We start from the raw sequence: 24,303 nt of genomic DNA on the forward strand, positions 1-24,303 counted from the left end.
GGGGGGGGGGAGGGGACCCGGCAGCTGCTGCTCCTCTTCCCAGCAAGGGCCACCCCGCTACCCCAGGGGCAGCGCTCCGAACACCCAGGTTCAAAGCCAGCCTGGGCAGAAAAGTGTGGAGACTCAGCCCAGTGAATCAGCAAAAAGCCGAAGTGGCGCCGTGGCTCAGGCGGTAGAGCGCCCGCCCTGAGTGTCCAAAGGAAGGGCTGCTCCCAGGCCCTCAGTTCAAGAGCCTGAATGGGCACGCAAAATAAGGGGGGGCTTAAGAGCCCCTCCATGTTCTGCGTGACCAGGGCCTCGTCTCCCCTGTCACTTGTCATCAGCGTCCGCCCCGCGCACAGGCGCCCGCAGTGCTTCTGACGCAGTTGTGCGGTTGCCATGACAACAGACTCGTGTGCTGGGGCTGCTGAGGGTGACTCAGCACACGGCAGACGCGGGGAGCAGGGGGGGCGGGCTTGCTCTGGGCGGGGCCTCCTTTAGATGCAGGGGCGCCGATGGGGACTCCTGGTCTGGGGGGATGAATGCAGGCGGGGTTTCAGGCTGGCCACACAGCCCTTGGCCTGGCACAGGTTTGATCAGCCCAGCTGCTGACCTTGGGGTGTCACACAGCTGTGCACCCCGCATCCGGCTGACACAAGCCGTCTTTCTGGGCCAAGGTGACCCCATTTCAGCAGCAGACCTCATCACGGGAGCCAGGGGCTGTGGACAGGGGAGCGGGAAGCTCACGGGATGTGGGGGCCTGGGCTCCCCTTTTCTCTGGGGGTTGAAGACCCTCTGCAGGGAGGCTGAGGGGGTCATCCTGGAGGAACAAAGCTAAGGGAGACCAGGAGGTGCTGAGTTCAAATCCCAGTGCTGACACAAAACGAGAAAACCGCCCAGGCCCCGAGTTCAAGCCCCGGGAGCGACAGAAATCCCAGACCATGCTTTAAAAAGACCAAATAATAAAACGTTTATTCGCTAGAAAGCAAGGCCCACGCGGCCGGTAAAAGCCAGCCCAGCCCAGGAGGCCAGGTTAAAAGCAATCAAAGACTATGGACAGATTAAAAACCCAGGCATTCTAGAACGTTCCACGGAGGTGAGCCAATACAGCAGGGCTGGGGCTAGGAGCGGGGCCTGCGGGACGCCCTGCGGAGCGGGGTGGTTTTCCTGGGGGTCTCGTCCTCCGTCATCTCCGCGGAAAGCTCTAGAAAGAGAACGGGAGGGAGGAGGGCGGCGCGCGCTGGGGGGTCCCCCAGGGCATGGGGGGTGGGGGGGCCGTACCTTCCTCACTGGACTCATCGCTGGAGAAGACGACCTGGGGTTTCTTCTTGGTGGTGCGTGGAGGCCGGCGCGTGGGTCTGCGTGGCTCTGGCGTGGCGAAGTCGTCCGAGGCCGTGGAAGCCGCGGCCTGCGTTCTAGGGACTAGAGGAGACCAGCGAGGCTGGGAGGTTGCCTGGAAACGGAGGCTGCTGGGCGGGGGGGGGGGGGGGGGGGGGGCAGCGTACCCCGTTTCTTGGCCGACGGGGCTTGCTGGCTGCCTCCTGGGCCCGGGTCCAGCTCGTCCATCCCGTCTAGCCCTCGAGAGTGGCAGGCCCGCAGCTTCTGCTCAAACTCGTCCACCACAGCCTGCAGGGCAAAGAACAGCACTGCGCTGGGCAGGGTAGCGCGCGCCTGGAATCCCAGCTACTCACAAGGCTGTCATCTAAGGATCAGGTTTGGAGACAGCCGGGGTGGAAAAGCCTGGGAGACTCTGACCTCCAGTAGCTATGCCTGCAAAAAATGCTGGAACTGGGGAGCTGTGGCTCAAGTGGTAGAGCGCCAGCCCTGAGCAAAAGAAGCTCAGGGACAGCGCCCAGGCCCTGAGCTCAAGCCCCACAATGGACACACACATACACACACACACACAGAGCCTTGTCTACTACTGACTGGAAGATGCCAGATTTGGCCGGGATTCAGCTTAGTCCCACGGTACCCGTCCAGCGCCTACAGAGCTCTTGCTTACATCCTGGCTCCAGAGAACAAGCGAATGGAGAGCCCAGCTCTTGGCACTTTGGCCCAGGAGAGGACGGAGGGGATAAAACTCCCGGGCCGGGGGAGGGAGGCGTGGCGCAGAGATTCAGGCCCACAGCTGGCGTCTGGCATGGTAGACACAGTGTTAGATGATGATTTACATCCAGCCACCCTAAACAGTGCTGCGGGGCTTAGCACAGTCAGTCATTCACTTGGTCACGACCTTCATTCGTTCCTCGTTACAAGGGCACCCCTGATCCTGTCCCAGGGACACGGAGCCCAGGACCAAGGTTCTAAGCCAGTCCTGCCAGTTAAAATCCACAAGCCTCCTCGCCGATGGAAAACAGCAAAAAGCTGGAAGTGGCGGCGTGGCTCAGGTGGTAGAGCACCAGCCTGAGATCTTGCACCAGGACCGTGACCAAAGCCAAAATCCCAGCGCGGTCGTGGGCGTGGGGGGTATGTCCTGGCACTCACCTTGGCCTCGGGCTTGGCCCCACGCCGCAGTCTGCCCACGATGGACAGAAAGGCGGCGAACACGGCGTCGTCGGTCAGCTTGTCGCCGAAGCAGTCGAAGTGATCCAGCAGGCGGCGCACGCCGCGCTCGGCCACGGGCAGCTGCGCCACGCAGAAGGCCAGGTCCCGGTGCTGCCGCTCGGTGCTGGGGGGGCACGGCACAGTTCGGGGACCCATCCACCCTGGCCGGGGCCCTCAGGCTGGGGGGGCCCCCACCTACCGCGCCGTGCGGAAGCGCTGACACAGCTTCTCCAGCAGGCTCTCCAGCTGTTTGTCCTTCGTGATGTAGGCCAGGAGGTGCCTGCGGGAAGCGGGGAGCACGTGGGTCCCCCGCCCCGGGACCCCAGCCTCTCCCCTCCCCCAGGCGCAGGGCGGCTACAAGGTATGGGGGCACCCTCCACAGGAGGCGCCATCTTTTTGTGTTGTTGTTTAATGTGCCATTTGTGGAACTCGAACTCAGGGCCTGGGCGCCGTCCCTGAGCTCCTTTTGCTCCAGGCTGGGGCTTTACCACGTGAGCCACAAGCTCCAATTCTAGCTTTTTGGTGAATTGTCGGAGAGAAGAGTCTCATGGACTTTCCTGCCCGCGCTGGCTTCAAACTGATCCTCAGATCTGCCTCCTAGATAGCCGGGACTACAGGCGTGAGCACAGTGCCCGGCCTTATTTATTCCACAGCTCCCGTCCGCCCCAGGGGCGTACTTCATGATGGTGCGGAAGGGCTCCTCCTCCACGCCGCACTCGGGGTCTGACAGGCGGCTGATGATGTCGGGGAGTAGGTTGTAGACGGCGTTGCCCTGCAGGGGGGAGACGTGTGTTGGAGATGGGGTCATGGACACGCACACCCGCCCGGGCGGCAGACGCAAACCCGAATGGTGGCGGCCTCTGACCTTGTGGGAGAGCTCGTTGAAGAAGTTCTTGGCCAGGGCGGCGATGGGCGGCGCGGGGTCGATGAGCAGCACGGCCATCTCGCTCACCTGCCCCTTGACCTTCACCATGTCCTTGAGGATGAGGTGCGTGAGCACCAGACCCGCCGTCTTCCGCACGTGCTGGGCCGGGTCGCGGAGGCTGGGGACGGCATGTCGGGTCAGGGGACCGCAGCCTGCGCCCCCCACCCCCCCACACACACCAGGAGCACAGGCAGTCATAGTTGCTCACCGAGCGTACAGATGCGGCGTCCAGGGGTCCAGCAGGTTGGGGAAGCGGATGGCCAGGTCTCCGACCACGACCATGAGGTTGGCGCGCACGGTGGGCAGGGACGACTTCTCCAGCATGGTGAACAGGAGCCGGAGCTGGGACTCGCAGAACCTGGAGCTGGGGCGGCGTGACGATCATCAGGGCCGGGCGCCGGTGCGCACGCCTGTCACCCCGGCTCCTCGGGAGGCTGAGCACCGAGGATTGCCCTCAGAAGCCAGCCTGGGCCGCAAGATCTGACTCTTTTGTCGCCAAGAAACCCCCGAAAAAGCCAGGAGTGGGGCTGCGGCTCAGCGGGTAGAGCGGCAGGCTTGAGTGAAACCGTGAAGAAAGTTCAAGCCCCCCACAGTGCCGCCCCCAGCCCCCCAAAAAAGAAGAGGCTCCACCTGATCATGCAGAACTTGCCAAGGGCGAGGGAGGCGGCGGCGGAGAGCTCAGGGTTGCTGTAGAGGCCGGGGTTGTGGCACACGGCCAGGAGCAGGGGCACGAAGGCCGCCAGGACCTGCCTGCCTGCGGGACGGCCGGGTCAGGGCTCGGAGGCCGGGGAGGGAGGCCGGGACGGCTCGGGGTGAGGGCTCGGAGGCCGGGGACGGCTCGGGGTGAGGGCTCGGAGGCCGGGGAGGGAGGCCGGGACGGCTCGGGGTGAGGGATTGGAGGCTGGGGACGGCTACTGGTTCAGAACTGGAAGCCAGGGGAGCGGACAGCTCCAGGTTAGGGATCTCATGCTGGGGAAGTTCTAGGTTGGGGATCGGGGTGTGGGGACGGCTCTGGGTTGGGGATCGGGGCGTGGGGATGGCCCTGGGTTGGGGATCGGGGTGTGGAGATGGCTCTGGGTTGGGGATGGAGGCTGGGGACAGCCCTGGGTTGGGGATCGGGGTGTGGGGGGTGTGGGGATGGCCCTGGGTTGGGGATCGGGGTGTGGGGATGGCTCTGGGTTGGGGATCGGGGTGTGGGGATGGCCCTGGGTTGGGGATCGGGGTGTGGGGGGGTGTGGGGACGGCCCTGGGTTGGGGACGGAGGCCACGGGCGCAGACTGATGACGCCGCAGCGCTCACCTTCCAGCAGCTCCATCTCGCAGATGTTGCGGATGAGCTCGGCCTCGGCGTCGTCGGCGCTGGCGCCCCCCGCCAGCCCCAGCTCGTCCTCCATGGTGGTCTCGGAGCTTGTGTTCTGCAGGGGCGCGGGCTCATTAGAGATGCAGCTGGTGTGTATATGTGTGTACGTGTGTGCGTGTGTGTGCGTGCCGCACTGTCCCTTGGTATTGCCCCTCCACGCTGGCGCTCGACCACTCGAGCCATGCCTCCGCTTCTGGTTTTTGCCAGTTCACTGGAGGTAAGAGTCTCAGGCACTTTCTTGCCTGGGTTGGCTTTGAGCCTCCATCCTCAGATCTCCTGAGGAGCTGGGACGACAGGCGTGAGCACCGGTGCACGCGTGCCCTGGCCAGCCGCAGTGGCGGCTCTGCTTCCCTGGAGGCGCGTCCTGGGCTCGCGTGGGTCACGTCCACCCGCCTCCCCCCTGCAGCGGCCGGGGCGGGACCCCGGGGCTGGGCGGGCCCGCGCCTCACCTTCTCCTTGGGCGCCTTGGCCTTGTGCTCCTGCTCCTCGCGCAGGGCGCGGCGGCGGCCCAGCTCCCCGCTCACCGCCTGCTCCAGATGCACCAGCTGCTGCAGGGCCACGTCCCCCGCCAGCGACAGCAGGTTCAGCAGCAGCAGCGCGCGCAGCCGCGGGGCAGCGGCCTCTGCACGAGCCGGAGGGAAGGCCCGGACAACAAGTCAGCGCGCACCCACGCCCGTCGCGCACGCCTGCAATCCCGGCTACTCGGGGGGTGGACGCGGGAGGGGCGTGGGTTCAAACCAGCCCGGGAGGGGAAACCTGGGAGATTCGCGTTTCTGGTAAAGCAGCACAAAGCCGGAAGGGGGTGCGTGGCTCAAATGGCAGACCCCAGGAAAGATGGGGTGGTGTGGCTGGGGAGCTATGGAAGCAGGGAGGGAGGCGGGCAGAGGGAAGGCGGGGAGCCCACAGCAGCCGCTGCTCACCGGGGTCCCCCTGGGGGGCGCTGTCCTGCAGCGCGTGCAGGGCCTGGCGGGCGCAGTCGCGCAGCATGCGCGCGCAGATCTCCTGGGGGCCCTCGGCCAGCTGGTAGGTGAGGGCCACGGCCGCCTCTTTGAACGGGACCCACAGCGGGTCTGGCTGGGCGAAGCCTGCGCAGGGAGAAGACGGGGTTCGCTTCTGCACGAGGCTCCCGGCGGGGGGGCCAGGCACCCCAACAACCCGCTCACCTGTGGTGACCATGTCCTGCAGGCGCTGGAACAATCCGTGCTCTTGGGGCAGGCGGAAGGGGGGGTGGCGGGCGCCCAGGGAGGGCTGGGGGGGAAAGAGCACAGGGGTGCGGTTGCAGGGTGGGCGAGGCCTCCCGGCCCCCCCCCCCCGGGCCCCGGGAGAGCCTGCTCGGTACCTTCCTCCGGTCGGAGATGTTGGAGATGGCCTGGCACACCTGCTGGGCCAGCCTGTAGTCCCGGCGCCCCGAGTCCGCCAGCGCGGCGCCCACCAGCACGTCCAGGTTGCTGCCCACGATCTCGGGCTTCCCTCTGGAGGAAGGTGGGTACCGAGGTGAAGGGGGGACGGGGGGGGGGGACGGGGAGGGGAGGGGAGGATGTCTGGTCCCCAAGGCAGGGCCCTAACCCCGAGTCCCTGTTGCATCCGGGGATCTGGTCTGGTGGGGGAGGGTGGGGAAGAACACTTCATCCGGCCGCCAGTCCTGGGTACACTGGAGTGGGACCTGGGTCATTTTTGTTTTTGTTGGTCATGGGGCTTGAACTCAGGGCCTGGGCACTGTCCCTCAGCTCTTCAGCTCAAGGCGGGCGCTCTACCACCTGAGCCACAGCGCCACTTCCGGTTTTCTGGTGGTTCATGGGAGATCAGAGTCTCACAGACTTTCCTGCCCAGGCTGGCTTTGAACCGCGATCCTCAGCTCTCAGCCTCCTGAGTAGCCAGGATGCCAGGCGGGAGCCACGGGGCCTGGCTCTGGGTAATTATTTTTGTTGATCGTGGGGCTTGAACTCAGGGCCTGGGCGCTGTCCCTGAGCTCTTCAGCTCAAGCCTGGTGCTCGACCACTTGAGCCAGGGCTCTACTTCTGGCTTGGTTTTGATTTACTAGAGATCAGAGTCTCATGGCCTTTCCTGCCCGGGCTGGCTTTGAACCTTGATCCTCAGACCTCAGCCTCCTGAGTAGCTGGGATGGCAGGCGGGAGCCGGTGTCGCCTGCTCTGGCTACTTCTCCACCAAGCCGTCTGCAGACCACCCCCCCCCGCCTCACCTGGCCATCATGCCGAGCAGCATGACGGCGGCGCAGCGCTCGGCCGGGGAGCAGGGCGCCTTCTCCGTGACGCGCTCCCACAGCAGCTGCGTCACCGCCGGCTTCACCTCCTCCTTCCGCACGAACTCGCACAGCTGAGGACAGAAAGATGGCTGCGGCCCGCGCCCAGCACACCCTCCGCCCAGCACGCCCTCCGCCCAGCACGCCCTCCGCGCAGCCTCTGGATGACGACGGGAAGACAGCAGGGAGAGCCTGGAGCGGCCCTGCGGTGGGACTGGAAGGAGGCCGCCAGGGTGGAGGCCGGCCAGCCTCCAGCCTCCATGGAGGCTCTGAAGCCTTTAAAACTGTGCTCACTAGCTGAGCACTGGTGGCTCCCGCCTGTCACCCCAGCGACTCAGGAGGCTGAGATCTGAGGATCGCAGTTCGAAGCCAGCCCAGGCAGGAAAGTCCTTGAGACTCTGATCTCTAATAAGCCAGCAGAAAACTGGAAGTGGTGCTGTAGCTCAAGTGGTAGAGCGCCAGCCTTTAAGCTGAAGAGCTGAGGGACAGCGCCCAGGCCCTGAGTTCAAGTCCCCATGACCGACCAAAAAAAAAAAAGGCCTTTGGGAGTGGGTTCCATGTGGACCTACAGTTCTGATTACGTTCTGGAAAATTCCAGCACCCTTTCTTGCTGTCCTTCTACACGGATCTGCTGCTCGTCATCCACAGGCGGCCCCGGGGACGCGAGGCCCCCCTAGCGGCGGCCTGTGGTCACTGCCGCCTCCGCTGGGCGTCACTGGAATACTGCGATTGGGGTCCCTACAATCTCGGGGTCCCTGGCCCACAGGGCTCCAGCCCTGGGCTTTTGTTTGGTGGCACTGCTTTCTTGTTCCCATAGGGTCTGGCATTTCTGCCTGGGACCCGCTTTAAATGGTCCTCTGACCTCTGCCTGCGTAGCTGGGATTAAGAGGTGCACACCACCGGTGCGGAGCGTTTGTTAAGATGGGGGAGGGAGGAGGGCCTTCCGAACTTCTTGCGAGGTTTATCCATGCACGGAGATTTTCCCCAGTCTCTGGGGCGCTGGGATTACAGGCGTGCTCCACCACGGTGGACTTTCCTGTCTGGCCTGGCTTTGAATGGCAATCTTTAGATCTCAATCTCCTGAGTGGCTGAGATTACAGGTGGGAGCACCAGCATCAGGCTGTTATTTTCTAGGTCTCTAAATCATCCTCCCGACCAGAGGAGCCAAGTTAAATCCTAGTGCTTTCTCAGAGCTTTCCTTGACCACTCTTCGAAGGCTCAGAGGCTGAGGATAGGTTGTGCAGCTCCAGAGCCTACTGGACATGACACAGGCGAATTCCCTAACCCCATCTCAACTGCACAGTTCTCACGACCAGCGACCGAGCAGCACACTGGAACGGCCACGGCAGCGCAGGATGACGCGTACTCCCTGCACGGCCGGCTCTGTACTGTTCTAAAACGCTGGTGTGTTTGCCTTGTAACTGGCCCCTGGATCGCTGGGAAGTTGCGAAGGGAAAAGCAAATGGTGCACGCGGGCTTCCGTGCGGGCCGAGCTCACGGCGGAAGCCCTGGACCCGTGAACACAGACAGGACGGGGAGACTTACAATTTCTTCAAGACACTGAATGGTTCCGACCGACGCATCCACCAGCAGCAAAGAGAGATTCTGGATCAAGGCCTGGGCCTTAGCTCTGGGGATACAGCAGAGATTGGGGGTCAGAGGACAGCAAACCGGCCACTAGGGTGACCCCAGCCTGTGTCATTCAGCCGCGGGGGACAGACAGTGGTGCAGGTTCAGCCCCAGCCTGAGCCGCTAGTGATCCTATGCCTATGGGTTTGAAACTCATCTGGAAGAGACTAGAAAGTTCTGGGTGCCTGCGGCTCACGCCAGTCTTCCCAGCTTCTCAGGAGGCTGCGATGTGAGGATCACAATTCGAACCCAGCCCCGGCAGGCAAAGTAAAAAAAGAAAAAAAAAATCTGAGACCGTTATCTCTAGTGAACCAGCAAAAAGCCAAAGTGCAGCAGTGGCTCAAGTAGTAGAGCACCAGGTTTGAGCAAACCGGTTAAGAGACGGAGCCCGGGCCTTGCGTTCAAATCCCAGGACTTGCACATGCGCATGCGTGTGCACAACACACACCCGCCCTCAGCGAGGCCCGCCAAGAAGACAGAAGCCCAGTACCTGGCCGAGTCGCCCTTGGGGCTGAGGTAGAGCTGGCGGTAGGCGTTGAGCACCGCTTCCCGGACGCCCGGCTCCTTCGACCAGATGAGAGGCAGCATGCGGCGCACCCCAAACAGGGCCTGAGGCACCCCGAATTGGAAGACCATCACAAAGAATTCAATCACCTCCTGCACCACTGCAACGACAGAGACGAACGTCACCCCGCTCCGTGGCCAAACACCCCGAGAGCCAAGAGGGACTCCTGCCCAGGGCGCTCGGAGGCTGCAAGTGGAGGCCCTGGGCTCCCTCTCTCCTGTTCTCAACTGGCGACGCAGCAAATAGAAAATTCTGGATGCTGTGGCATTTGCAAGTTGGGAAGGGACAAACCAAAATGACAGGCGCAGAGACGGACAAAATATGGGCTGGAGTCGGGCTCTGGCGCGCCCGCCTGTCATCCCAGCGACTTGGAGGCTGAGACCTGAGGATCTCAGTTCAAAGCCAGCCTCGGCAGGAAGGACTCCTCTCTCCGATGAACCCCCAGAACCAACGAGTGCGCGCGTAAGTGGCGCCAGCGGTCTGCCCGCGCACCTGTGGTGGTGTTCTCGTACATCATCCTGCTGACGGTGCTGATGGCCTCCGTGACGCTGCGGGAGAAGCTGCGGGCGTCCCGCAGGTACTGCACCAGTAGCTCCTGCTTCACCAGCTCCTCGCTGCGCCCCGCCTGCGCCTGCGCATGCTCCCCCCGCGGGGCGGCACCGGCCGTCTGCTCTGGGGTCGGGTCTGCACCGCAGCCCTGCGTGCCACTGGCTGGGCAGGAGAGATGGAGAATACAGCTAGCAATAACCCCGGCCATTTCTATCGACAGGGGGAAGTTTATGAAATCACACACGGGTCTACATCTTTTTTTTTTTTTTTTTTGGCCAGTCCTGGGGCTTGAACTCAGGGCCTGGGCGCTGTCCCTGAGCTTCTCTGGCTCAAGGCTGGCGCTCGACCACTCGGACCACAGCGCTGCTCCTGGCTTTTTTTCTGTGTCTGTGGAGCTGAGGACTCGAACCCAGGGCTTCACGCGTGCTAGGTGAGCGCTCTACCCCTGAGCCACCTGCCCCGCCCATCTTAGATCGTTTCTTAAAATTAGGTTTCTTAAGTGGTAACCCCATTGTATAACACCTTAATAAAATAATGAGTCTGCGCAGTGGGCGCAGTGGCCGCCGTCAGCGGGCCGGAGTCTGCGCAGAGACCGCCGTGGAGCAGCGCCGTCAGCAGGCCGGAGCCTGCGCAGTGAGCACGGGTCGGGCCGCGTCCTTTTGGGTGCGGGACGAGGATTACCGTTGAAGATGTCTGCCAGGAGGCTCAGCAGCCGGTCCTCGGGGGAGTCCTCTGCGTCTGCCCCACAGAACGGGTCGGATCCGGGAAAGCGGTGCGTGGCCTGGCGGGCGAGGAGGATGGCCTGCCTGGGACAGCCCCGCGGGCCGCGTCAGCCCCGAGGGCGCCTGAGGCCCCCCCCCCAGGGCGCAGCGCCGGCCTCCCACCCGCCAGCCATCAGCCAGGCCCGGAGGCTGGAGCTGAGGATCGTGGGTCGAGGCCGGCACAGCCCAGGCAGCAAAGTCCATGAGACTTTCCTGTTTTTTTGGGTGATCCTGGGCCCTGTCCCTGAGGCTCTTTGGAGCAACGTTGCCGCTTCTAGCTTTTTCTGAGTAGTTTACTGGAGATCAGAGTCTCCCGTACTTTCTAGCCCAGGCTGGCCTCTAATTGAGATCCTCAGTCCTCAGCCTCCAGAGTAGCTGGGATGACAGGCGTGAGCTCCAGTCCTCAGCTCCCCGAGACTCATTTCCAGTGAATTATTAGCAAGGTGGCCGAAAGCTAGAGCACCAGACTTGATTTGAAAAAGCTCAGGGAAGCCGGGCGCTGGTGGCTCATGCCTGTAATCCTAGCTACTCAGGAGGCTGAGATCTGAGGATCGCGGTTCAAAGCCAGCCCGGGCAGGAGAGACCGTGAGACTCCTATCTCCAATAAACCACCAGAAAACCGGAAGTGGCGCTGTAGCTCAAGTGGTAGAGTGCTCGCCTTGAGCTGAAGAGCTGAGGGACAGCGCCCAGGCCCAGAGTTCAAGCCCCACGACCGACAAAAAAAAAAAAAGAAAAAGCTCAGGGACAGCGCCCGGGCCCCGAGTTCAAGCCCCAGAAGCGACACCAAAACAAGACCAAGCGCAGCATGGGGGTTCCTCACGTACTTGTAACTGGCTCTGGCCAGCAGCTGCCGGATGCGCTCCTTCACCTGGTCCGCGGTCTCCGCGTCAGCGATCTGCTGGGGTGTCCCCTCTTCTTCTTCTTCTTGGGGACACGCGAGCAGCCTCTGCAGCGTGGACTGCACTTCGGGGAGCATGGCTTCCCACTCCTCCTGCGGCTGCAGCGCTGTGGATGCACCAGAGTGGGAGCGGCCCTGGTCCGCGTGGGGCTGTGCGCGTGGGGCTGTGCGGGGCGGGGGAGGCGGCTGGCGGGGCAGGCCTGGGCCGCGCATGCGTACTCACGGGGAGCTGGGATCCGCCGCTGGGCCCTCATTTCTTGTAATTTCTGGGTCTCCTTCTGCAGGGGTCCGGCGAGATCGGCGTCACTCAGCTGCGCAGGGAGGAAGGGCAGGTCAGCAGGGAATGGCGCCCTGGGCTTTGGTGGCAGGCCGCTGCTTGGCCCTGGGAGGGCGTACCTTGCAGGAGAAAGGGTTATTGGCCACGAAGCTGGCCAGCAGCTGGATGGCGTTTTTACACACCAGCACCGACTTGTCTGCCAGACGCTCCACCGCCAAGGCCACCACGGCCTGGAATCGAGTCAGGGGGAGGGCCTGGAGAGGGAGGAGAGGGGGAAGACACATCCGCGCATGCCCACACCGGCCAGCCTGACCTCCCTCTACACGAAGCCTTTCCAGCTGGGCACTGGGGGCGCCCGCCTGTCATCCCAGCAATGCAGGAGACTGAGATCTGAGGATCGAGGTTCAAAGCCACATGGGTGGACAAAGCAGACACTCATCTCCAGTGAACCGCCAAAAAGTGGAAGCGGAGGTGTGGGTTAAGTGGTAGACCGCCATCCTTAAACAAGTCCAGTGAGCACATAAGGCCCTGAGGTCAAGCCCCTGGATTGGTGTATGTGCGCGCGTGCGCATGCATGCATGTGCACACGCACGCACGCACGCACACGCACACACACACACACACACACGTGCGCGTGCAAGCTGCCGGTGGCATTATAAAAACATGTTAAGTAGCATTGTTTGAGGAAGGTTAAGCCTCAGTCTAGTCCTTCTGTGGAGCTAGGCACCGTTTTCCTGAGAATTATTTTATGATTATAAACTATGACAATGTAAGATTGTAAATACAATGTAACAATACAGATCTTACACAAAGATTTGTCTTAGGGCCTGAGCACTGTCCCTGAGCTTTTCTTTTGCTCAAGGCTAGCGCTCTACACCACTTGAGCCACAGCACTACTTCTGGCTTTTTCTGTGTCTGTGGTGCTGAGGAATTGAACCCAGGGCTTCATGCATGCTAGGCGAGCACTCTGCCACAAAGCCACATTCCCATCTCAAAAGATTTGTAGTATTGCCTGGTGCCAGTAGCTCACATCTGTAATCCTAGCTACTTAGGAGGCTGAGATCTGAGAACTGAGGTTCAAAGCCAGCCTAGGGCAGAGAAAAGTTTTGATGAGATTCTGTTTTTTGTGGGTCATCTGATTTGAACTCAGGGCCTTGGCGCTGTCCCTCAGCTCTTCAGCTCAAGGCTGGCGTTCTACCACTTGAGCCACAGCGCCACTTCTGGTTTTCTGGTGATTCATTGGAGATCAGAGTCTCATGGACTTTCCTGCCCGGGCTGGCTTTGAACCATGATCCTCAGATCTCAGCCTCCTGAGTAGCTGGGATTAAAGGCAGGAGCTACCAACACCCGGCTTTCCATGAGATTCTTATCTCCAGTGAATACCTCAAAAACTGGAAGTTGAGCTGTGTTTCAAAGTGGTAGAGCACTAGCCTTGAGCAAAAGACCACAGGGACAGTGTGTAGGCCCAAGTTCAAGCCCCTTGTCTGACAGAAAAAAAAAAAAAATTGTGTTATTCGAACTACTGGTACATAAGTCTACAAGTGATTGCTAGCTAACTTCAAACCTAGTCCTCTGTGGATCACCTGAATTCTTTTCATTTCCTGTGCTAGTCCTGGGGCTTGAACTCAGGGCCTGGGTGCTGTCCCTGAGCACCACTCGAGCTACTGCTCTGCGCTCCTAACTTTTTGGTAGTTCATCAGAGAGGAGTCTCACGGACTTTTTCTGCCTGGGTCAGCTTCCCACTGCGATCCTCTGATCTCGGCCTCCCGAATGGCTGGGATTCCAGGCGGGAGGCGCAGCGCTCAGCTCTGGACACTCTTTACTTCGGCCTTTCACTGTGAGCCCGTGCAGAGCGGCTCACCTTCTGCTGGACGATGCGTGTGAAGAGCTGCAGCACGCGGCTGCGCACAAAGGAGTGGACGTCGTGGACGTGGGCCTGCAGCGTGTCCAGGAACTGGTCTCTCGTGTCCCGGGCGGCTTCTTCCAACTGGTCTCCGTTCAGGACCTGCAGCACCATCTCCGCCATGGCTGCCAGCACGGCGTTGCGCATCATGTAGTTCTGACAGAAAGAGCAGAAGGCGGTGTGGGCTACTCTCCCCAGCGGAAGCAAGCATCCACCCTGCACAACGTGGGTTCAAGTCTCGGGCAGAGCTCAAGCATGCCTGTGCCCGGCTGTGACTCCGCTGCTTAGCTGCCTAGGTATCTGGCCCCAAGGATCTAGGAGATGGCGGAATCTGAGAGGGGCCTTGTTTGCTCAGAGAACGTAGAAAGAAAGTGAGTGGAGAGCCAGGTGCTGGTGGCTCACGCCTGCCATCCCAGCTTCTCGGGAGGCTGAGATCTGAGGGTCGAGGTTCAAAGCCAGCCTGGGTAGGAAAGGCCGTGAGACTCTGATCTCCAAGAAACCACCAGAAAACCAGATGTGGAGCCGTGGCTCCAAGTGGTAGAGCGCCAGCCTTGAGCTGAAGAGCTGAGGGACAGCGCCCAGGCCCTGAGTTCAAGACCCAGGACAAGCACCAAAAACACAAGTGCATGAATCAAAACCAACTTTTCTCCAGGCGGTTCGAGAAACATGGTGTTCAGTGGTTCTCTGTGAAAAGGTGCGGACTGAAACTTTACTTCTTTCCTTTTTTTGATTTTGGAATGCATGTGTGTCTATGACAAGGAATTTAGGGAATGCGACTCAAGTCGCAACAGAGAATTCATTGTGCACAGAGAGGGCATCTTCTAGAACATTCCAGTGACGATATGCACGAAACCAAGTGTCTACTTGTGGTATCGAGTTGATGTTTCAAAGTTTCAGATTTTACTCTTCTAGACTTAAAGAGTTATGGATGCTTTAACCTGCACTTGATTATGAAATCCTAACATCAGAAAATATTAACTATTTTAACTAGTTTCTTTCCTTTTTTGTTGGTTGTGGAGCTTGAACTCAGGGCCTGGGCGTTGTCCCTCAGCTCAGTTCCAGAATCGGGGATTGGATGGTGTCCCTGATTCTTTTGCTCCACTTGGAGCCACAGCACCACTTCTGAGATTCTGATGGCTCATTGGAGGTAGTAAGTCTCATGGACTTTCCTACCCAGGCTGGCCTTGAACCACAATCCTCACACCTCGGCCTTCTGAGTAGCTGGGATTAGAGGCATGAGCCACAGGCGCACCTGGTTAACTCCTTACCTTTCATGTGAGCTCTTGGAGCCTCTAAGTCTGTGGGTGAACAGAGAAACCTACTCTTTCCTTCCCCACACCCACTCCCAGTTTACTGACAACATCCAAGAAAAAGCAGAACGCAGGCCTTGGGTACAAAGCAAGTCTGTTATGTAACCTGGTGGGAGAAGAGAGTTTGGGAGTTTTGCCAGGCTGAGAGTCAGAGAACAGACAGACTCTTATACAATAAGTTACAGGACTGTGTGGCCTGCCTTTGACCTTGACAGCCACCTTGCCAGGGGGCCAGGGGTGGACTTGACAAAGGTTATTGTTCGTGGCCAGGCAGGCAGCGGCCAGAGCACTAGCCTGAAGAATGATGGGGCTCAGCCCCACGAGCTTTCCTGCTCTACCACTTGGCCACAGCTCCATTTTGGGCTTTTTGCCGGTGTCACTGGAAATAAGAGTCCCTTAGACTTTTCTGCTCAGGCGGCCAGAGAGCTCAGCCCGGAATCCGGAGAGCTCAGCCTCCTGAGTGCTGGGATTATAAGCATGTACTACCATGCCTGGCACCCCAGCTGTCCGAGGATTGGGATTTAGGGCAGTCTGGGCTACCCAGCAAGATCCTGTCTCAAACCAAACACCACAGTTCCAACACCAAAAATCCACAAACGAAACAAAAACCCAACTTTTCAGCTGAGAGCGTAGCTCGTTGTAGGGTGAATGTTTTACCACGTCCAAAGTTCCACCTTTAGCCTACTTAAAAACCCCGGAGTTCCCCGCCTACCTCCCCATCCAGGTGATCCAGCAGGACGCACACGCTGGCCATCAGGATGGCCGGCACGCGCTCCGCCAGCTCCGTGAGGAAGGTGGCATAGCCCTTGGCCCCAGAGGGGTCCCGACTCAGCTCCTGGGGACACTTCTGGCCGATCTCTCTACGCGAGGAAGAACACAGCCAGGACAAGAGCTCCGTCAGTCAGCTCCCGGCCGGCAAAGCAAGCGTGGATCTAGGCTGTGCGGGAATCTAGGGCTGCCAGGAGAAGAAAGGCCCAACTGATCCCGACTCCGCCGCCCGCAGGCCAGGGAGACTCACCGCACGATCTCCCCCACGATGCTCTTCATCCCGTACTCGGTGGCCCACAGACTCACAGCCCCCACCAGCACCGGGGCCAGGTGCTCAAAGTGCTGCAGGAGCTGGATGATCTTCACAGTGGCACCTGCGGAGGAGGGACCGCAAGGGATGATGGGAGGACAAAGCCGGGGTCGGAACAGCAGAGGAGCGACCGTGAGGGATGATGGAGGACGTACTGAGCATGTGGTTGTACCGCGTCAAGGCCACACCGAGCAGGTGCGTGATGGCGTCCCGGGTGGGCCGGTTCTTCTGGTGACTGATCGTGGGATTCTCTAGAAGGCGGTAGCAACAGCCGGTGACCAAACTGAGAAAGAACACAGGAAATCAGCCATGAGAACCAAAGGCTGCTGCTCCCGCCTGCCATCCGAGCTACTCGGGAGGCTGAGATCTGAGGATCGCGGTTCAAAACCATCTAGGGCAGGAAAGTCTGTGAGACTCTGATCTCCAATAAGCTACCAGAAAGCCGGAAGTGGCGCTGTGGCTCAAGTGGTAGAGCGCTCGCCTTGAGCTGAAATGCTCAGGGACAGAGTCCAGGCCCTGAGTTCAAGCCCCACCACTAACCATTAAAAAATAATAATTGTCTTCTACTCTATAATGTAAACTCCACGGGGACTAAATCTTATTCCCAGTGTATATAATGATGCCCACAATATACAAGAGGCTTCTTTTTGTGTGTACATGGTGTCCTGGGGTTTGAATTCAGGCTTAGGTATTATTCCCGAGCTTCTGTGCTCAAGGATGGTGCTCTAGCACTTGAACCACACCAGCACTTCTGGCTTTTTTTTTGGATTTTTAACTGACGATAAAGAGTCTCATGGAATTTTCAGCCTAGGCTAGCTTTGGACTGTGATCCGCTTGAGTAGTGCGGATGACAGGCGTGAGCCATCGGCGCCCAGCCCCGGAGGAGTCTCAATACCTTTTCACAAACAGATGAATGAGCATGAGAGAGGACAGATCCACAGCAGTTCCTGACATTCCACCTTCTCCACCCTCACACCACCATCAGCCGTGAAATGGAGTTATTTAAAAGACTTTTCTAAAGCCAGAGGCCAGTGGCGCATGCCCATAATCTGAGCTACTCAGGAGGCTGAGATCGGGAGGATTAGAGGTTGCCAGCCGGAGCAGAAAAGTCTGTGACAACTCCACTGCCAACCAATCAGCAAAAGGCTGGGCTGGGGGCCTGGCTCAAGTGGTAGAGCACCAGCTGTGAGCAAGAAAGGTAAGCCAAAATGAGAGGCCCTGAGTTCAAGGCCGGGTCCTACCCCCTTCCCTCTAGACATGACCAGTGACTCCTCACGGCTCAGCTGCTCCATGCACCACCTCTACGACTCACCTGACAAACTCCTCTTCGATCACTGAGTGGTTCCACAGGTGACGGATGTCCAACTGCAGCAGCTGTGTTAACAGCTGCAGAATTGGTTGTCTCTCCTCCTCCCAATCGAAGCCCTGGGCCGCTTTGGATCGGGCCTTTTTACCCTAAAAAGAGCAGGTACACACTCAGGAAAGATCCAAGGAAACAAGAGGGTCCGGGTCTGAAGGTCTGTGTGCGCTTTAAGGATCGAGGCCAGTAGGAGACCCAGAAGCACTTCAAACTCCAGAACGCAGCAGAACGGCCTGTCTGGAGAAAATGCTGTGACCCTCAAGTCCTTTCTCCTTCACCTGACGCGCAGACCACGACACAGCGTTAGAATCACGGGACCGCATGCCGTGGGCAATAGTCCCTTCCTCTCATCCACAGTGAGCAAAAGCAGCTCCGGGGTAGCGCCACGGCCAAGATGGTCTGGAACCCTAGCTACCCAGGAAGCTGAGATTTGGGTATCTAGGTTTGAAGCCAATCTCGGCAGGAAAGTCCCTGAGACTTTTTTTTTTTTGGCTGGTCCTGGGACTTGAACTCAGAGCCTGGGCGCTGTCTCTGAGCTTTTGTGCTCAAAGCTAGCACTCCACCACTTGAGCCAGAGCACCACTCCTGGCTTTTTCTGAATAGTTTATGGGAGAAAGGAGTCTCATGGACTTTCCCACCTAGGCTGGCTTCGAACCATGATCCTCAGATCTCAGCCACCTTAGTAGCTAGGATGACAGGCGTGAACCACCAGCATGAAGACTTCTTTTTGTTTGGACGGTCCTGGGGTTTGAACTCGGCGTGGGCACTGTCCCTGAGCTTCTTTTGCTCAAAGCTAGCACTCTACCACTTGAGCCACAATGCTGCTTCTAGCTTTTTCTGTTTATGTGGTATTGAGGAATTGAACCTAGGGCTTCATGCATGCTAGGCGATCTGTGGTGCAGGTGGTAGAGCAGAAAGGGAGCTGTGGCTTAAGTGGTAGAGCAGCAGCCTTGAGGAAAAAAAAAAAACAATCCCAGGCCCTGAATTCAAGCCCAGGACTGGCCCCCAATGAGAAAAAGCGAGGCAGGAAGCCCCATTACCTTCCCCACCACGTCCAGGCCCAGGAGGCTTGTCTGGCTGCTCATGGTCTCAAAGGATTCCAGGAGGCGGATGAGGACGTAGCAGTTCATCTTGAGGGCATTAAGATGGCTGCTTCTCTCTGACACACTCAACGCTGCATCATCCAGGATGGACGGGAGCTCCTGGGAATGCAGGGACACCACTGGGAGGGCAGAAGATGCCAATTACTTTACAAAACCAAACACCGCCCCTGGGGCCTGGGCGCTGGCCCTGAGCTCTTTTGCTGATGATCTTTTGATCATCTGCGCATCTCAGCCTCCTGAGTAGTTGGGATGACAGGTCTGAGCACCAGCATCCCCCCCCCCCAACTTCAAAACGCCTCCGACCTGCAGCCATCAGATTACCAAAGATGTGTGTGTCATCTCCAGTGGCCGCTCACAGGGCTAAGTCCTTACAGACCCTCTGCCCTCCACGGAAATCGAAGTAAGCCCTGTTCCTACTCCAACGCCAGCTGCCTTGCCGTCTCCCGGGCAACTGGAAGAGCCCCTCCCATGAAAGAGAGGCGGCTCCAAAGTAGGAAGGAATTCATGTTGGTCTGCCCTTACAGCGAGCGCGCACAACTCTGCATCGCTCACCAAGATTACAGACCTCCATAGGACAAAGGGCTTAGAACTTAGCCGGGCACACTGAATCACCACAGCCTGCTCATCATCACCTGGCCAACAAGGGAGGAGGGCAGTAAACAGACACCCCACAGCAGCAGGAATTTATCCCCCACCCCAGGATCCCTAGAGCACCTTTTATCAGGAATTCCAGAGTATCTTCCTTGAGACCCAGATCGACATTTCGAAAGTGACTGTAAGAGAAAGGAAGTGTGAATCCGGGCATGGTGGCGTACGCCTGTAATCCTGGCTACCCAGGAGGGCTGAGAATCCCAGTTCAAAGACAGCCAAGGGAGGAAAGTCCCTGAGACTCTTATCTCTGATGAACAACAACAACAATAAAGCTGGAAGTGAAGTTGTGGCTCAAATAATAGCGCTAGCCTGGAGTACAAAAAGCTCAGAGACAGCGCTCGGGCTGTGAGTTCAAGCCCCAAGACTGATACAGAAAGAAACAAAGAAAAATGTGGGAGGGAGACGGGGAGCCACAGGGCCCATTCTAACACAGCACAGCCAACCTGAGGATCCCAAGGCTTGAAAACACACGGGAAACCCCACAACCCAACCACACACTGGCAAACAGCGTGCCCAAATGCTTTTAGCTGTGTGTACGCCTATACTGGGGCTTGAATTCAGAGCCTGGACATTTTTGCTCGAAGCTGGCACTCTACCACTTGAGCCACAGATTCAACTAACGTGTGTGTGTGTGTGTGTCTGTGTGTGTGTGTGTGTACCAGTCCTGGGGCTTAAACTCAGTTCCTGAGCGTTTTTGTTCAAGACTAACTACCTCTTGAGCTACAGCTCCACTTCTACCTTTCTGGTAGATAGAGTCTCCCAAGCTTTCTTACCCAGGCTGGCTGTGAACTTTGGTCCTCAGATCTCAGCTTCCTGAGTGGCTGGGATTACAGGCGTGAGCACCGGCGCCTGGCAAGGGGGTGATTTTACTTACTGTAAGATGCTGTAGACAGTATCGAAGTGCTGGAGGATAGCAAGCGGCCCCTGTGCTCGGAAGGCAGCCTGAAATGCTGTGAAGACAAGAGAGCGCGCAGGGGCTGGGCAGGTGGCTCAGTGGTAGAGCGCTCGTCTAGCATGCATGTGGCCCTGGGTTCGATTCCTCAGTACCACATAAGCAGAAAAAGCCAGAAGTGGCACTGTGGCTCAAGAGGCAGAGCGCTAGCCTTGAGCAAAAGAAGCTCAGGGACAGCGCCCAGGCCCTGAGATCAAGCCCCAGGACTTGGCAAAATAAAAGGAAATGACTAATCTGAAGGGAAAAACCTTCTTGATGAGTCCTGTCCAAACCTGCACTGACATTTTAGACTTCCTTCCTCGTTATTTTGTACATTGCCCCTCAATAAGGCTTCGCCTGATGCTTCTCTTTCTTTCCCTTTTTGGTGCTGGCTGGGGCTGGGACTCTAGCCTTGCGCTATCTTACGCAGCATTTTCCCTCAAAGCTGGTCCTCTGTCACAAACCTTCCAGCTTCTGAGTGCAGTTTCGTGCTAATGAATTAGCCGGCCGAGGCCGTCTCCAACTTGAAATGTTGAATGTAGTTTCACTAGTAGTTAGGATTATAGGCGTGAGCCACTGGCACTTGGCTCTTGTTTATTTATTTGTTCATGTACTTATTCAATAGTGCTGAGGATTAACAGGGCTTTGCGCATGCTAGACAAGCTCTGTACCACTAAGCTACACACTCAGCCCTTGCTGGGCAGGGGCCTTGTGGATGGAGCTGGCCTGGAACTCACTTACCTGTAATCCTCTTGCCTCTACCTTTCCTGTGCTGGGATTGTAGGCATGCGCTACTATGCCAGCTTAATAATTTTCTCACAATTGTATTAGGGTCATACATTTTTCGCTAGACTATCACCGAAGGAAGGGCGGGGTCGATCTCACGAACCATATCACCCGTGGCTCCCACCTAAAATCCTGGACACACCAGAGGCTGAGATGTGAGGATCCAGGTTCAAAGCTAGCCCCAAAGGGCAAGTCTGAGAAACATATTTCCACTGAAAAGCTAGAAATGGAGCTGTGGCTCAGGTGGTAGAGCCCTTTCCTTGAATAAAAAAGGGACAGCACCCAGATCTCACGTTCAAGGACTAGCACAAAAAGAAAAAAAAAAAAACAATACGTGGTGGGTTTGGTGGCACATGTCAGTAATCCCGGCTACTCTCAAGGTCAAGAAAGGAGGGTCAAGGGTTCAATGGGCAATTAGCTAGCCCTTATCTCAAAAATGGGGGAAAAATGCATGAAAACAAAGTATGGATGGGGGGGGGGTAAGGTGACACAAGCACTAAAGTACCTGCCCAACCAGTCCAAAGACCTCGCCTCAACCCCAGTGCCGCAAAAAAACAATACAAAACCAAGAGAGGCCCATAGCAGCAATCTCTTATTAGTAATGATGTTAACCTTGATCTTTTGGTAGTGCTGGCCACATTGCTCCACTATAGTTTTTCTTCTTTGCAATTATTTTCTTCTTTTGCAATTCCTTCTCCACAAATTTAAGCACCACACACACACACACACCACAATGACATTTCACCAACACCACACCTCAGAAATGACAGTGATCCTGTAAGATATCACTTCCTATCCTGGGTGCTGTGGCTCATGCCTGTCATCCCAGCCACTCAGGAGGCTGAGAGCTGAGGATCCCAGTCTGAAGTCAGCCCAGGAAGGAAGGTCAGTGAGGCACGTATCTTTTTTTCTTTTTCTTTTGGTCATGGGGCTTGAACTTGGGCTTGGACACTGTCCCTGTGCTCTTCAGCTCAAGGTGAGTGCTCTACCACTTGAGCCACGGCACCACTTCTGGTTTCCTGGTGGTTTATTGGAGATAAAGAGTCTCTCAGATTTCCCTGCCTGGGCTGGCTTTGAACCACGATCCTCAGATCTCAGCCTCCTGAGTAGCTAGTATGACAGGCGTGAGCCACCAGCACCCAGCTTCCTGTTACTCTTAAATCTACTAGTACTGTGCCTTAGTATATGGTAAAGGGTAAGAATTTAAAACTGTTTCTCCCAATGAGGAATCATCTTCACTAAGACTATCTATCAGATGACCCAGGGAGGGACTAATGTCGCGACTCCCATACAATGACAGAGAAAACAGACGGAATGGGATGGAGCTGCTCCCAGCCCTCACCGAGCGTCGCGCCGCTCACTTTCACATGCCGGAAATCAGGGCAGCCGCACATCTCACCTTTAAGCTGGGGCTGCAGCTGTCTGATGGGCAGTACCTCTTGGACAACATACTGATTCACGCCTCCACTTCTTAGTAAATCCTCCGGGGACAAGGGGAGATGGAACTCACACAGCTGGGGGGCCATAATTCTACTGGTTCACAGGGCTGGAAACCAAACAGCAAAAATAACCGCGAGAGTGAAAATCTAAGGCGACTTTTCATCTGGTTCAACAACATCCCCAATACATAGTCTTTTACTGGGGGGGAGGGTTGGTCGTAGGACTTGAACTCTGGGCCTGGGCGCTGTCCCTGCACTCTTCAGCTCAAGGTGACCGCTCTACCGCTCTTGCTACAGCGCCACTTCTGGCTTTCTAGTGGTCTAATGGAGATAAGTAAGAGTCTCATGGACTTTCCTGCCCGGGCTGGCTTTGAACCCTGATCCTCTGATCTCAGCCTCCTGAGTAGCTAGGATGACAGGCGTGAGCCACCGGCACCTCTTGCCGTAGTCTTACAATAAGCTGCTAGCATTCACTTTTGAGATGTCATCATGGCTGGCAGAGAGACGTAAGTGGTAAAATGCTTACGTAGCAAGCCTAAGGACTCGAGTTCAAAGTCCTAGTATTGAAGAAAAAAGGCAGGACCTAATTTTTGTCCTGATTTTGCTACTGTGGGTCCACGTCACTTCGTTTCTTATCTCTGATTACAGACTTTGCCTGCGCCTTGTGCCTTTTCTTCACTCTAGCCTGGTGCGCTATACCACTGGTGCCGTAACGCCACTTCGGGCTTTCCCCAGCCTAGAGGATGGACTGGAACTCGGGGCCTGGGCGCTGTCCCTCAGCTCTTCAGCTCCAGGCGGGCGCTCTCCCGCTTGAGCCACAGCGCCACCTCAGGTGTTCTAGTGGCCTGATGGAGAACAGAGAGTCTCGTGGACTTTCCTGCCCGGGCTGGCTTCGAACCGCGATCCTCCGATCTCGGCCTCCAGAGCAGTCGGGCTGACAGGCGGGAGCCTCACGACCTTGCTCCGAGGATCGGAGCAATGGGTGGGGGCGCAGGGAGGATTGGGGCGCTGCTCTCGTCACGCCCGTCACGCGTGGGGAGGCGGCACCGGGCAGCAGCCCACTGCCCCGCACGGCCACCGCCCAGGTCTCCGGGCCCCGGGATCTCGCCCCGCTCATCACGGAGACCGAGATCGGACGGCCTGAACCCACCTCTCCATCTGGCCCCCAATTACACACACGGCCATTCTGGTCAGGGTTAACTGTTTCTACCCACATCGAGCCCTCCCCGGGCCGACTTGCAGGCCGAACCCACGACGCCCGGCCCCGGCCCCCGCTCCTCCCATTCAGAACCCCGGGCCGCTCACCTGGCTACGCGGCTTCCCCAGACCTGAGCCGCGGGGCTGCGAGGGATTCACGAAAACACGACTGCACCAAGCGCACCAATCAGAGAGGCAGCTTTCCAAGTGGGCGGAGAATCTGGCCAATCCCGAGCAAGGGAGGACAGAAGGCCCGCCCTCTGAGCCGGGCGCGGCAAAGCGCGGGCAAAAACCACCCACGGAGCGTTCAAAAACCCCAACGGCTGCAAGCCGACCAATCCCGACGGTCGCTGGCAGAGCCGGCCAATCACAGGGCGGGCTGAGCGCCAGGCCCCGCCCCCAGCCGGTCCGGGCCGCGGGAGGAGGCCGCGGCGGCCGTGCTGGCACCGCGGTCGCGTCCTGCCATGTCCTCCGCTCGGTGCCACCCCAAGTCCCCCCTCTCCCCGTAATGAACAGCCAGGGCGCCACAAGGACTCGGCTCCGCGCTCTGGCTGAGGGTGCCCGGGGAAGCGGAGGGGGGGTCATTTCACCACAGACGCCCCGCAGCGTCCGCGGAGCTCTCCCGAACTTCCGGTGTGCAGACCGGAAGCCGCTCGGACGGGCGGGCTGGCGGCCGGAAGCTGGAGGGCGGGGCCTGCCCGTGGCGGCAGCGCAGTGCTCGCCGGGAAGGGCTGGCGGTGGCGGCCCGCAGCCCCTCGCCGTGAGGCCCGCGGCCGACCCGCTCTCTCCGTGGCGTCGC

The 24,303-nt window shown here is 58.4% G+C and overlaps 1 protein-coding gene across 2 annotated transcripts; it reads right to left on the minus strand.

The window, feature by feature from the left end:
• Positions 1 to 994: 994 nt before the first annotated feature.
• Positions 995 to 24,218, minus strand: Ncapd2 (non-SMC condensin I complex, subunit D2). Of its 2 annotated transcripts, none has more exons than XM_013023627.1 (32): positions 23,613 to 24,218; positions 22,268 to 22,414; positions 20,026 to 20,101; positions 19,215 to 19,273; positions 18,438 to 18,619; positions 17,350 to 17,492; positions 16,193 to 16,320; positions 15,978 to 16,101; positions 15,672 to 15,819; positions 13,608 to 13,805; positions 11,866 to 12,000; positions 11,693 to 11,780; positions 11,396 to 11,576; positions 10,492 to 10,616; positions 9,754 to 9,978; positions 9,187 to 9,361; positions 8,613 to 8,697; positions 7,008 to 7,141; positions 6,147 to 6,279; positions 5,971 to 6,055; positions 5,728 to 5,892; positions 5,257 to 5,429; positions 4,748 to 4,862; positions 4,079 to 4,202; positions 3,657 to 3,812; positions 3,389 to 3,566; positions 3,201 to 3,295; positions 2,723 to 2,803; positions 2,464 to 2,647; positions 1,485 to 1,605; positions 1,261 to 1,401; positions 995 to 1,183 (listed from the first exon to the last, which is right to left on the minus strand). In XM_013023627.1, exons 2-32 carry the CDS (start codon positions 22,392 to 22,394, stop codon positions 1,101 to 1,103), a joined length of 4,167 nt encoding a protein of 1,388 aa, XP_012879081.1. In that variant the 5' UTR covers positions 22,395 to 22,414; positions 23,613 to 24,218; the 3' UTR covers positions 995 to 1,100. The 2 variants fall into 2 exon arrangements, with proteins under 2 accessions (XP_012879081.1, XP_012879082.1); XM_013023628.1 differs by lacking the exon at positions 23,613 to 24,218 and adding an exon at positions 22,834 to 23,032 and having other exon boundaries at positions 9,754 to 9,977; positions 10,491 to 10,616.
• Positions 24,219 to 24,303: the final 85 nt, after the last annotated feature.

The sequence above is a fragment of the Dipodomys ordii genome, unplaced genomic scaffold (assembly GCF_000151885.1).
Source record: "Dipodomys ordii isolate 6190 unplaced genomic scaffold, Dord_2.0 Scaffold69, whole genome shotgun sequence".
In the NCBI taxonomy this organism is placed as follows: domain Eukaryota; kingdom Metazoa; phylum Chordata; class Mammalia; order Rodentia; family Heteromyidae; genus Dipodomys; species Dipodomys ordii.